General features: G+C 29.4%; 2 protein-coding genes across 2 annotated transcripts in view; one reads left to right on the forward strand and one right to left on the reverse strand.

Annotated features, from left to right (window-relative positions):
• LOC142318738 (protein LSM12-like) overlaps positions 1-6686 on the forward strand; it is a 62052-nt gene extending 55366 nt beyond the window's left edge. The window contains exon 6 of the mRNA XM_075355145.1: positions 6572-6686. Coding sequence (XP_075211260.1) covers positions 6572-6671 — 100 coding nt within the window. The 3' untranslated portion in view covers positions 6672-6686. The remainder of the gene's footprint in view (positions 1-6571) is intronic.
• Positions 1-15323, reverse strand: part of Idh3a (isocitrate dehydrogenase [NAD] subunit alpha, mitochondrial) — a 48208-nt gene that overhangs the window by 5370 nt on the left and 27515 nt on the right. The window contains exons 3-5 of the mRNA XM_075355134.1: positions 9080-9252; positions 5106-5369; positions 3114-3363 (exon numbers count right to left, since the gene is read on the reverse strand). Of these exons, the coding sequence (XP_075211249.1) occupies positions 3114-3363; positions 5106-5369; positions 9080-9252 (687 nt within the window). The remainder of the gene's footprint in view (positions 1-3113; positions 3364-5105; positions 5370-9079; positions 9253-15323) is intronic.

The raw sequence follows: 15323 nt of genomic DNA on the forward strand, positions 1-15323 counted from the left end.
AATAACATTTGTTGTCATCTGTTTTATGTTTATTCATAATAAGAAACATCTCCTTCTCCCGAGTTATCCAAATCTAATTTTGATCTCCACATGTTCTTAAATGTCAAATTTTGATCATGATCAACATGATCAAATTTTGATCTTAATGTCCTGTAAAAGTTGTGTTTCATTAGAGGTATATACTTTAATAAATTCATCATGTTCTTTTTTGTTTATTTTGAAACTGTTCTACCATTAGGATACAATAATGGTTGATTTATATTTTTTAAGATTGCTGGCCTACCTATTTTGATTTTTTTTTTATGTCAATTACATGAAAGGTATCATCCTTGTCAAAATTATATTTGAACTTAATTGCTGCTTGGGTTTGACCTTTCTAATTTTATCTGTCGCATATTAAGTCAATTGACTGATATTCCACTTGATTTTTTTTTGTTGGTAATAGCATCTTCCAATGGTTTTGTAGAAAAGAAATCTTGGTGATTCATTTTGAAAACACTGAAAGGGTTTTTTCATTTACTAATTTGAATTATGTAATACCAGTTGCTAGGATTATAAGAAAATATACTGATTTTTTTTTGCATGAGCTTCAATAACTGCAAAATCGGTGTCATTGGGCAAATAACTGTGCCCACTTAATAAAAATTTAAGCTCAATTGATTCAACTTTTATGCCTTAACTCTGAATAAATTTCAGAAACTTAATAGTTTTTATATTATGATTCTGTCCTGTACACAAATCTAAATACATTATAAATTTTAGAAAATCCCTTGCATATAATTTAATGTGTTTAGTTAAACATCATGACACTTCTTGTGAACCCCATGATCCTAGGGTTACAGGCCAAACATACATGTAGCCCTCGTTAGTTTAAAAAAAAAAATCATGAAAACCAAGATTATATACATATGTCTCTCATGTAATAAGCCACTGGTGTGGAAAGTTTTGGAAATGATAATGCTTTTTCTAAATCAAAATTAAACATGTACATTTCATCTGAAGCTCTTAATCAATCATTAACCATACTATTACGAGCAATTTCTGCATTTCGCAAATGTTTGTAGTGTTCAACTTTAGCCACATGTTTTTCTTCATCTTTTGTAGATTGTTTTTTTGTTACCAAATAATCACATTTTTGACAAGTTAAATTTTGTCGAAAATATTTGGTAGTAAAACTTTTCATTTACTGGTACAGTTTGCTCGTATTTTCGCATCCTTTATTAAACATCTAAACCATTCTCTTATCATTCCATCACTCACTACCACAAACTTCACTAATTGGCAATGAATCTTAGCTGGCTTTAAATTTCATTACATTATTCGACATACACATTATACATTTTTGCAATAGAAAGGTCTGAATCCAAGTATCGGTGTCTGGGATTATGAGCTCTTGTATAATGACTTGAAATAGCAGGAAATGAACTTATATCTTTTATTACATGGGAATCATCTATTTTGTTACCTGGAATATGCTGCTCTCATTGGTCCTTTAGATCTTCCTTTGAACAACAATTATAAGTCGCCCGTTGCTAATTTGATATGTTTCTTTAAAATATTTTTTGTAAACACCAACATTTTGACTGTTAAATCAAATAAAATATTCAAAATACTGAGATCTTGATCCTTTGGTGTTATTTCTGGGTCATTGTCTTTTGAGAGCACAAAATCTAATCAAACTCCTTAAAAAAATATTTTGCTTATGATGACCATTAAGCGCTTGTATAAAACTTTTCATCACCGTCTTTCTTTGAGAAAAGGTTATGTTGCAATTACAAAGCTGTAAACAGTTACAAGGTTTATCAAATTTCTTTGCAGGAATTATTCTCTTTATTTCTATTTAGATATTGTTTACCTGGTATCCTTTTTTGTATTTCAGTATTTTGAGCCCATTTACCAGGATTCTTGCTACGTTTCCTACCAAATTCTCGGTCATTTGCATTATTATCTACATTTTCGTTATCTGACGATGTATCAGTATTGATATGATTAATTCTCCTTGAATTAGGATAAAATGGCATTTCACTTTCATTGTGTTCTATTTCTCTTGACATTTTAATTTTTTATACCCTTATAATAAATCTATTTTTATTATTTTAATAAGTCAGAGTTTTTACAGTTATTACAGAAAAAATATTTAATGTTTTCGATAACACAATAATTTTCACAAACACTTCAATGTAATATTTTTATGTTTTAACCAAAGTTTAGATATTTCAAATTAAAAGAAAACACATACATAAAACTCAATAAAAATTTGCATTCTTTTCATGTCGTGTCTCAAACAATTCTGAACAGCAGAAGTAACAGTTACAGTTATTATGAATTTGTTGTTTTTCAGTTATTTACCAACAAATATTGAAAGAAGAAGACTAATTTAGTTTTTATTTCAATGTAAAATTTTTTTATAAAAAGTGGACTTACTCACAATGGCTAAAATGGCTAAAACATATTCAGAAGGTATAAAAAAAAGGGCTGTCTGACCTACAACAAACGAAGCAATGAGTAAATCCTTTAATAACCAATAATGTTATTTATTCCATTAAAATTTACAAAAATCAGAAAATATAAAAAATGGACTTAACCACATTGGCTTCTGAGCTACTCAAATAACACAAATTTACACTTTCAAGGTGTAACTCCATAGTCCATATTTCCTGAATCCATACTTAGTCTGGTTTCCTCAAAAACTGAATAGTATCAATATCCTATGCAAATAATTCACTGTACCAATTTTTGTGAAAAACAAAATGGGTAAGGAGGCAGTCACTAATACAATGAATATTAGCAAAATATATATTTTTATAAGCTGCTTTATTTTTTCCTAATATAATTTCTTAATTCCTATATTAATATAAAGTATCTTCAAGCAAATTTAAAATAATTGGTTTTCTGTCTTAAAATCAATTATTACTTCAAATTAATTATTATTGTTAATTATTACTTATCAACTGATTACACAAATGTAGACAGCTATCCATAAATTCACAGAAAACATAAGATAAGTATAAAAAAAAAGATAAAACGATATAGAACTGAAAATTAAATATTAAGTAAAAGCATTAAAACATCAAATGTCTACCTTTACAATCTTATATACAGAATATACTTACAGATTCAAACAAGGCTCCATTTAATCCTATATTTCCACTTGGAGTAAGACCAAGACCTCCAACTAAGCCAGCACACATATCAGACAAAATGTCACCATACAGGTTAGGCATAACCAAAACATCATATTTTGATGGGTCTTGAACCATATTAAGACAAACTGTGTCTAAATACCTTTCCTCAAATTTGACTTCAGGAAATTTTTCAGCAGCCTCTCGACAACAACGCAGAAATAATCCATCAGACATACGCCTACATAAATAAAAAAAAAGACAAAATGAGAATAATGTATTATATTTCTTATAATTATTATAAGAAATGTTATAAGATAAATATGAGAATAAGAAAAATAATGTCTTGTTGAAGTTGAATGAACACTACTTTTATATGTATCCCACAGCACGTAATATAATGAACATTTTGATCTTTAATAAAATACACCTTGTCCACATTGGTTTAGATTCAGTACTTTCTGTAATGTAATTTAAATACTGGTGGGGCTAAAAGTCAATTTCTCCAGTTATTAATTAATAAACAAAGTTTATTAAAAGTCTAATACAAATCAGAGGAAACATTCAGTGTTGCCCATCTGTCCTTATTCATTCATAATAGTACTTAACAATGACATATACATTTTTTCCAGTAAAGTTTTGTTGTGATTTATCAACTCAACTAAATTTTTAATCAACAGCTTGAGGTGGTAAGGGATAGTTAAGATTTGAAGAAAATGTAATTTTTAGCAATTTCCCAATGAAAAATTATGAGGCATCAAATCACATGAAGATGGTAACTTAATTGTACCTCATTGCTCTATCCAATTCAGGAAAAGAAGACTAAAGAGTAACTAACTAACTTGAAGAGTAAAGTAAGAATGGGCCCATCTTGGTACCACTTGATCGCACAAGTAAATCAAACAGCCATCAAATTACAAAGCAGGTTATGTTTTATAAGGATGCTCAATTTCAAACAGAGCATGCAGGTTACATGCTTCATTATACGTATTTTCTCATCCTTTGTTAAACATCTAAACCATTCTCTTATCATTCCATCACTCACTACCACAAACTTCACTAATTGGGAATGAATCTTAGCTGGCTTTAAATTTCTTTCATCCAAAAAATTGGATAAGAGATTATTATAGCTTATTGTCAGTAGGTCCTTCAACTGTCTTGCACGTTTGAAAAGTAATAAATAAAACTGCTCCTTCCATTATGATGTGTAGAGTAAATAAAAATAGAGAAGAGCTCAATATACACATGAGAAGAGATAACTGAGGTTCTCTAGAACCTCTCTGCCTGACAATGTTGGAAATTAACCTTCTGAATGTGGCTTACAAAAAACCCAATAAAATTCAAGCCTAAAAATTACCAAAGAATCGAAGAATGTTTCCAAGTGAGCTAATTATGTTCGACTATTCTACTAAAGGATGTCGTTATGCCATATAATAAATAAATTAACATAATTTAATATACTAAAATATATAATATAAAATATAATAAATCATATAACTAATATATTGCACACCCAGTAAAACAACATCATAAATCAGATTTTCATGAAATTGTGAGATATTTTTATAATAAATGGTTCAGAAATTCGTGTTCTTTCCCAGAAAAATACAGTCATACCTCACAAAATATTATTGAAATTGAGTAAAGGTATATGTACTTTATTTTGGAGTTCTAACAATTCAACTGTATTTTTCTCAAAAGTCTTTTTAGACTTATGACGCTGTTTTACTGGGTGTGTGATTTTAATAAATGAACAACCTAAAACGAGAAGTAATGGGAACTTACAAACTAAGAGTTGTCTTTGATTATGTTATTTTCCCTTTTAACTATTATCTACTATATTATTAGTGCACAATATTTTTATTCCATGCACTTACACAAACACACACACGTGTATATAAATTTTTGACTCTTAATGCATGATAAAAACAAAATATTTGTTTAAAATGTTTCTAAAAAGTAGGAGTAAATAAAGTAACTTACATTATATTTGCTTTATGTACAGCTGTAACTTTACTTCTTTTCTGTTCTTTAGCAAACTTAAAAGCAAATTCAGCAACTCTTCTAGACGCATCTTCAGTAATCAATTTAATACTCTGTACAACACCATCAACAATTTCATGTTCTATACCAGAGTACTCTCCTTCTGTATTTTCTCTAATAGTAACAACATCTACATCATCATAAAGAGTTTTGTATCCTTCAAGTGATCGACATGGCCTTACATTTGCATATAAATTGAATTCTCTACAATACAGAAAAAGCACAAACATTAATTACTGCTTGAAGTGATCAAATCTATTTTCATATTAAAAATTCTAGCACTTATTATATTAAGAGCAGAAGCAAGGATGGATAGTTAAAACATGATAAATAGAGCAAATATTTTTTCTTCCATGAGATTCTCACAATTAATATTTTGTAACTGTATGAGAATAGCAGGGATGCAATGAAATTATAATCACAATACGTGTTACACTGTTCAAACAAGGGAAAAATAACAATGTTAATAAAAAAAATATATACTCTTAAAGTTTTAGTAGAATCACCTGCAAGAATCATTTACAAAAAATAAATAATATCACAAAAAATGAGGAAGGAATTTAATCGGTAAGAAAGGGATGAAAAAAAAATGAAATTGGTCATGTAATTTTATTTATGACTAAAATACAGTAAACAAATCTACCTGGAAATAAGATATTTAGTTAAAAAAGTTTATGAACAAACTAATTTAACACATTCAGTGCTGGTGTCACCAAGGCAGCATCACAGATGGGGATTGCTCAGTGTGCATGACACTGCCTTCACAAAAAGGGTAATAATGCATTCTTTTATTCCTCCTATCTTTGCCAACATCCAGTAAGGGTTTTATTATTGTGTATTAGCAGTACACAATGAAGAAATGATTCTTCAGTTTGGTTGTGTAGTTCGTTTTTACTTTTTCATTGTTTTATATTCGAACAGCTTTATTAAAGATATATAGTAGTATATTTACAATTTCTTTGAGATTACAGAAAATCACATTCTTACATTTTTAAAATATTTAATATTAACTTAGTAGTAACAAAAAATATTAGAAAATATTTTTTTCTTTTTAAAAAACAAACAAAACTAAAAAATTACATTTTTTGTTCTGAAATTGTATCATTATATAAAAAAAAAACCCAGTTTGCTTTAAAATTACACAATCATAGTTTTGATTGAGAAAATTTTTTCAAATTATAATACAATTAGCCTTTTTTTTATGATTATTTACTTAAATTTTCATTTCATTTTGAAATTGGCATATAAATTATATTCTAATTGGTTTAGTTTTTCTTTACATTTGAGAACTTTTAAAATTAAAAAATGCAAACGTGATATTATTAGCGTGCTAAAAATGCTTATAATTTTTTAATATTGTATTGCAACTTTTTACTTTAGTTTTTTTTTATTTCTATTTGTTTCAGAATGGAATTTCAGTCTTCCTTTTCTGGAACCTGCAGCATGCACAAAAGAAAACTAGACAAAATTCAATCTCATGAAGAACAAGCATGTATATTAGATTAACAACTATTTTTTCCAAAATACACTATATATTATATAATTTAAATAAGTAATGTGTGATAATTTCTTAAAATTTAAGCATTTTAACCCTTCAAGCCAGGGGCACGAGACTGCCACGTATGTATTAAGTTATATTTATTGGCAGGTGAACTTTACAATAGTCTCACATGCAAGCACTGCTTGTTTTAAAACTCTGCCATCTGTTGATGTGCATTTGTACAACTTGGTACATGTTATCACGAGGCTTTGTTTCCCCCTCCATGTTTTTATAACTGCATAAGGTAGCATATCGCTGATGAAATACTTTTTTTTTATGAAGTTGAATCAGTGAAGTTTTTCTCATCTTATGAAGTTTTTCAATCAGTTGCGCCTGGCAGTGACACAACTGATCATGACCAGACCAAATATGTCACATAATCTTACATCAGAACAGATTATCAAATGTTTAAATGAGATATATGACAGTAATATTAGAATATTTGATAGTAGCAGTGAATTTGATAGTGACGAAAGCAATGAAGATTTTGTGCCAGAAAATTGCAAAAAAAATAAATATTATTCTGAACACAGTGATGGCAGTAGTGATGATGAAAGTTTACAATATGTATCTCATACAATGGATCACAAAATGTAAAACAAATTAAGCCAATTTTTAAGTGAATTCACAGGAACTCACTGAAACATATGAAAAAGTAGAAGCTCCTCGTGGACTTGGTAGACCTTCTAAAACACCCTCACCAGAGAGGCTTACTGCAACGCATTTCATAGAAAGGATTTCACCCACTGAGAAGAAAGCAAAACCTACAAGAGAGCTTTCTTTTTCCAGTTTAGCCTCTGGTAATTACTGTTCAGATAATACTTCAGAAGGTGAATGAGGATGATATGTATGAGTGTACATGAAGTGTAGTCTTGTACAGTCTCAGTTTGACCATTCCTGAGATATGTGGTTATTTGAAACCCAACCACCAAATTTTTACTTTCAGTACAGTAACATATCTGCTGCTTGGACATTTAAATTACTGCCAGTAGGGTAGGGCTTTAAAAGTTTAAATGCCGGATTGAAGGGTTAAAATAATAAAGTCTTACAACATTTTTTTAGAAAAGGCTATATTTTTTTGACAACCTGAAAATAATTGTTAGAATATAGTAAATTAATTTACCATTTTTACAATAAAATACAGGCTACTTATGACAAATTTGATTAGTTAGTATAATTTTTGTCGATTGTTCTAATTTCCATTAACTGTAATCTTTATAATCATAATTCTAATAGTTCTAATAAAAGCTATTGTCTCATAACTAATGGTAAGTCTAGGTATATTGTGAATGATGAAAATTAATTGCCATTTATTTTTTATTACTTATAATATTTTTGTAATTTTCATTGCAAATCAATAACTTAGAAAAGTAAGAATTTCAATGCAAATATTTACAAAGTATATCTAAATATATATTTTATTTATATCTTAACATGAATTCATTCTCATAAATTTATATATTAAAGTTTAGATGCAAAGTAAAGTTTGTAGCAATTATTGTAGTCCCTGAAGAAGCAAGACTACTCTTAACCTCTGAAAACAGTACCAAAATAAAAAAAAACAGGATTGGAGGCTGCAAAAGAATCAGATGCAATGCATTTATTACTGTATCTAATTTATTACTTTTCAGTCTTAAGAATGGTTTTTACAATAAATTTAGTTGTGAATATGTTAAAATGCAGACCTCCCTTTATGTTTTTGATGATAATTCTGTTTAAGAATTTTATATTCACTTTTTTAAACTTTTACTTGGACAAAACAATTTCATCTGGATAAATGAAGAAGTTAATATCAATTTTTCTATTAAAATGCAATCAAACTGATTTAATAGCAGTTAACAACCTGAAATTGATTAAGAAGGACACTGAAGTCTATACCTGAACAATGGTATTTATATAACATAGAAAGTTATATCAAAATATAAAAAAAAAGTGTATGCAAATTATATTCTTCTTTTGATTTAAATAAGATCTGAATACAATAATTTACAATAATAGGAGTATAATTCAATATACTTATATAAAAATATGTAATTTTAATTTTAATAAAATTGTAATGGGTAATTTTATTTTCTTCTGTTAGCTGGTTTAAACATACTGCTTTTTTAGACATTGTACTACTTGTACACCAATAAATAAAAATTAATTTTAATAAAACCACACATAAAATTAACTAAATTAAGATGATGAATTTAAGATATCAGTAACAACGTAGCATTAAGCACATGTCAAAATATGCAGCTAGTTAAGAAAACTAAAAATGTTATATTTCAAAGAAATTCTTTTATACTTCAATAACATATTTCAATCACTTAAAAATTTCCATCACTTAATATGTAAATTATTAAAAACAATGTCAAGAAATAATTCTTACTTTCTTAAAGCAAGGTTAAGTGATCGATGACCTTTTCCAATAGGAGTAGCTAGTGGACCTTTGAGACCTACTTTATTTCTTTGAACTGAATCGATTGCATCTTGAGGAATACCAAATTTACCATCAGGTCCTCTGACAGGAGTAACATCAACTACCTCCCATTCTATAGGCACCTACACAAAACAATAAAATTATTTATACAGATTAAAGAGCTGTAAACACATTTTAAAAATGACCAAAATATTTTCAGTAAATAAAAAACCAAGTTCCTAACACTTACCTGAATGATATGCTATGTATTGAACTGTTCTTTACATACCATTATAAACAATTATATTTTTTCTTTACATCACCTACTTCCTCCACAAAACAGCCATAAATATACACAAAAGGATATTTTCGATGCAGTAGCTAAAAAAAAAATGGATTAATTGTACAGAAATCCAATTAATGACAAGTTACCTAGTGAATATGTAGGCTCAACAACATCATGAGAAATCAGTATTCTAAACTGGTGAGCCCCAAGCACAACCAAAATATAATTATGCAATTACTCACACTGATGGCATTCATGGCATTAAATGTCTTTAATCTGCCAAAGTTTTTTCAACAATTGCCAGTCACTCGCTATACCATACTACACTTTATTAATATCACAAAAAGCAAATATCGGAATTCTAAATTCCTTTGTGAAGGTTAGCTGAGTATAAGCTTTCTTTGTGGCAACATCAATTTGTTCATTACTAAGTTATATGACTAGAAACTAAGTAGAAGCTGGTTATAACTGCAGTGAAACACATATGCGTATGCCCAAAATTATTGGATGTATATCAAATATATCTGATACTGACTAAAGTGAACAAGAATATACGGGTACAACAATGTAACACAAAGCATCTTTCTACAACAAAATGCAGACATGAATGTGGAATAAAAATTCAGAAGTAAACATAGCATGAGATTCTGTATTTGTATTTCATAATACATTCAAATACTTGAAAACTGATGTTTTATTATTGATATTAAGGTCAATATCTTTTGTTAAATTCAGAATATAGCTGACGATCATGTATATATTATAAAAAAATAGAATTTATGAAGATAGCTAAGCGCCACAGCTTCTTTCCACTCTTAAGAAAATTGAATAAGTTGTAATATATATCATTTGCAATCCTGCTAACATAACATGACATAAGTTTAATAACATGATACTGCTAGACATTATCAACAATCTTAGAAAACCCAAAAGATGGATATTGTGACTAAAACATTTTATGGTCGTAGTACAACTACTGCAGAGCTCTTTAGAAGAACAGCAGATAAAATTAAGTCTGCCTTATGGATTGCCAACATCTAATTAAATAGTCTAAGATCTAAAATTAAATCTTGATTGATCTACAGGCCTGACACAATTGTTTATTTTGTATAATTCTTCATTCTTTAAATTACAACAGGCACTTGACCCGATCACAGTTACTGATAGTGAGAATTAATTTTTGTAATGAATGAAGAAAACACTAAGCTAGTATTTTAACTCAGAGATTTGCAGATGAAAGCCAGAAGCTCTACCTCATCACCATGGAGACTGGCATGGATAATATTATATGTGCAACATTAATATGTTTGCTAATTTATCAAGTATAAGCAATAGGCAAGAAATAATCAATGTTGTGACTATTTCATAAAAATTATAGCATTACAATAACAATATAATATTATGTGTTTTAATAAACTACCAAATCAAATTATGTTAAAGAACTCACCAATAAGAGTGCTTTCAAATTTTTGAAAATATTCCCACCAATCGTTAAATGTACCGCTATTTGAAGGAGACCAATTTTCCTCTGATATGACTGATGGCATTACTGCCAATTAGATTAAATAGTTTCCTCTTAACCATGCTTTTAAATTCATGACTTAATTTGATTTAAATTTATATATAAATATCTGTCTACTTCAATTAAATGTGAGGGATTATCATATACTTCTAGAATATGTATTATTACTTTCATTGGTTGTGATATTATCTTCATTGTTTATAAGACATCCTGCTACATTAGTTATTTTTACCATTATATTTAAAAAATATATATATATATGTATATATACATACATACATACGAGGTTAAGTCAATTATTATCCGCAATGTAGTTATAAATTTTATTGCAATACAAATAGGAAACTTACATATAAATCATTTTTCAACATAGTCCCCTTGCATTTCAACGCACTTGGTCCATCATTGCACAAGCTTCCTGGTGCCCTCATAAAAGAAGGTTTTCGATTGAGTCGCAAGCCAGGAATGCACCGCTTCTTTCACTGTATCATCCGAGGTAAATCAACGGCCCCTTTGAGTGGACCAAACAAGTGGTAGTCAGAAGGGGCAAGATCAGGACTGTACGGAGGATGAGCCAGTACTTCAAAGTTGAGTTTCTGGAGCGTTGTAGCAGTATGTGGACAGGCATTGTCATGCAACAACACAACACCTTTTGACAGCAGTCCTCGGCATTTGCTTCGAATTACAGACTTCAGCTTGGCAGTAAGCATCTCACTGTAACGCGCACTGTTTACTGTCATGCCCTTTTCCTCATAATATTCCAGTATGGGCCTTGGGAGTCCCAAAAAACTGTAAGCATCAGTTTTCCTGAGGATAGTTGGGTCTTGAACCTTTTTTGCAGGGCGCATTTTGATGTTTCCATTCCATACTCTGTGGCTCGTAATGATGGATCCATGTTTCATCACCAGTGATGATTCTGTCTAAGAAGATGTCCAGTTCGTTACTTTAGCGATCCAAATGTTTTTGGCACATGTCCAAGAGCATTTGTTTAAAGGATGTCCAAGAGTTGTTTTGGGATCGTAACTAATTTGCAAACGATGTGCCACTTCATCATCTAAGAAAACCATGCCACGTGCACGCTCAATGTTTTCCTCATTTGTGGTTGTAAACAGTCGTCCGGCTCCTTTGTCGTGTGTAACACTTGTGCGACCATTTTTGAATTTTTCAATGCATTCGTAGACACTACGTTGCGGCAACACACTGTTCCCGTACTGTACTGAAAGTCTTTGATGAATTTCGGCCCCCGATACACCTTCTGACCACAAAAAATGTCACTGAATGTTGCTCTTCTTTGGTGCAAACAGAAAAAGGAGCAGCCATAGTTAACAGCAGGGCAGCGATAATGGAACTAACCTAGCAGCATCAAACCTGCACAGACATAACATCAATTAAACCGCGCATGCGTCATCTACGGAACACAATAGTACTACCAACATAAACAAAATATAACTAAATTGCGGATAATAATTGACTTACTCTCGTATATATATATATATTGTTATACTGAAAAAATCTTATTACTAAATTGTATTTTAAATGTTCTGTTTATTCTTTATTTCTTTCACTTTTACAGAATTAATAATTAATGGAGTAATCCTAATACTAATTATAATATTACTTAACTTAATCATACTTAATTTAACATTGTTTTATAATACAATTTAATATTTATTACTTAACTTAATTATACTTAATTTATATTATTTGTGAAAGATGAAAGATTAGGTGTCCACAAGGGTCTTATCCGTTTTGTGGCACCATCCCTTTTCTATTAATCTTTTTAGTTAGAGTAAGGGGAAAAATTAAACAGTTTTAACTTATATAGGAGGATTAGTTTTGGTTCAATTCATGATTTACTCTGGTGGAAACTTATCTTTTCTGCAGTTAAGTATAGAGAAGATCAATCGTCGTCAAATATTTATGTTTACTAATAAACCTTAAATGGATGAAAGGTTGCTACCCTTTAAGTTACATATGTAAAAAATCTATTGCTATGTTAAGACCAATAGTATAAAGCATTATAATTAATTATATATGTAATCATAAATCATGTAATTATATGGAACATACATTCAGCGTCATCAATATTAATTAGTCATAGTCTTAGTAGTTTTAAGAAAGTGTTTAGGTTCCTACTGGTCTTTATATGTTTAGGAAGTATGTTATACAATCTAGGAGCAGTACTTGAAAAGAACTTCATATAACTCGTTTTATTTGCTCTGGGGACATATACATTCCTTTTACTTCTAAGTTCGTACTCTGTTATCATACTATTTCTATGACCACTTCTGATAAAGAAAATTTTCATTACTTTATAAACATATAAATAACATAGCGGTAGTATAGACAATTCCCTAAATATTGGCAAAGAATGATCCGAAGTTCTTTTTTTACTTATCATTCTAACGAATCTTTTTTGGATTTTGATTATGGAATCTAAATTTGTAACATTAGTTCCTCCCCAACAGCTGATGTCGTAGTCTAGTCGACTAAGCACAATAGCAAAATAAAGTTTTCTCATGGTTATTTTTGGGAATAGTTTGTTTAAAAATAAAATATCCTAAGATAGCTTAAAAGTTTTTGCTTTAATAGCGCAATATGATTCTTCCAGGTTAGACCACTATCTAACACAATGCCCAAGTATTTACAAATATCACGTTGTTCGATCTCACTATATTCTAAACAGTCGGATTTATTTATCACACATTTTTTACATTTATATTTTATTGTAAGAGGCAATTTTATTTTCCCCTTTAAGCAGAAGTTGATATACAAAGTTTTATCAACGCTCAAGATCATATAATGATTTGTAAAGCATAACCGCAGTGCGTCCAAATCTGATTGCATGACCTCAGCCACTTCTACCCAGGTGTTGCAGACATAACAAAAGGCAGTATCATCTGCAAACGCATATACATTACCTTTAAGCGGGGCCGAACAGACATTATTTACATATATTATGAATAGTATGGCTCCCAATACGGATCCTTGTGGGACTCCATTATTGTACCCCAGCAAAGTTACTTAAACACCCTTTTATTCTCACGCACTGTCGCCTGTTGATCAGATAGCTCTCAAACCAATCAAATGAAACACCTCTAATACCACTCATCCAGAGAATGCATAGAAGGACATTGTGGTCTACACAATCAAAAGCTTTTGTTATGTCTAAAAATAGACCGCTCACACATTTCTTATCATTTATGCCCTGAAATACTTGGGTAGTAAAATTTAAGAGCGCCTTTTCAGTATTGCTCCCAGCCATGAATCCATATTGCTTTTTACTAAAAAAAGAAGTTTTATTGAGGTACGATATTAATCTGTTCTTCATACATTTCTCATAGATTTTTGAGAAGATAGAGAGTAGAGATATTGGTCTATATTGAGTAACAGAGTTTTTATCTCCTTTTTTAAAGACAGGTATTACTACTGCTTTTTTTAAAGCGTCCGGGAATTTTCCAGATTGGAGGCTTATATTTACAAGAAAGGTTAAGACATGTGATATATGATCTACCGCTAATTTAACAATTTTTGAGCTTATTCCATCGATACCAGGGAATTTATTGTTTTTGAGATTTTTGATAATATTTTTAATCTCAGTATTAAGGACAGGCTCATTCTGCCAATACATATTTTATTGCACTCATGTAAGATATAATTATGTTACTTTTCATTGTTTTTTCATATATTTATAAACCTGATTATTTATTTTATATCCTTGTAAATATCTCTCTTTATCAAATACAATTGCAGTTATACATTGTTATTTTTATATATTAAATATATATATTTTTTAATGCATTGTATGTTTTTAGTAACACTCTATTATTTAATTTAACTTTTAACTTAAACATTTTTTATTAGTCTAATAATTCATCATTTTGTAAATACTTTTTGTACAATTATGTGCCCTATTTATTTCATTATTAAAGTTTTTATCGTTTACCAGCAACTGATTTAATATGATATGAACTATAATTCTGACATGATTTTTCTGTTCTACAACATAAGTTAACTTTATAATCCTGCTCCAAATTCCACTTAAATGGAAGTGGAAATGCAGTACTGATTAAAAGAACATAAATGATGATTTATCAAATTCATAATAAGGCTGGTGTTATGCAAGATGTAAAACAATGTTAACCTAAAAATTTAGAATAGATGAAATTCTTCCATCTTAAGGATTCAGTTTTAACCCTATCATCCTGAACAAAATCTAAAAACATTTGGTCGCTAAAAAAGTATCATGTTTTACAAAGCACAACACAAAATCACCAGATTAAGTTTGACAGCACGACTAAATTATACACTAACATGTGAACATATAAAAATAATATTACAAATATCCTTTTTACAAAATAAATATATAACTCCTCTGTTATACTTCTATAGATGGTGTGCAGATT

The sequence above is a fragment of the Lycorma delicatula genome, chromosome 1 (genome assembly GCF_047948215.1).
Source record: "Lycorma delicatula isolate Av1 chromosome 1, ASM4794821v1, whole genome shotgun sequence".
Taxonomy (NCBI): domain Eukaryota; kingdom Metazoa; phylum Arthropoda; class Insecta; order Hemiptera; family Fulgoridae; genus Lycorma; species Lycorma delicatula.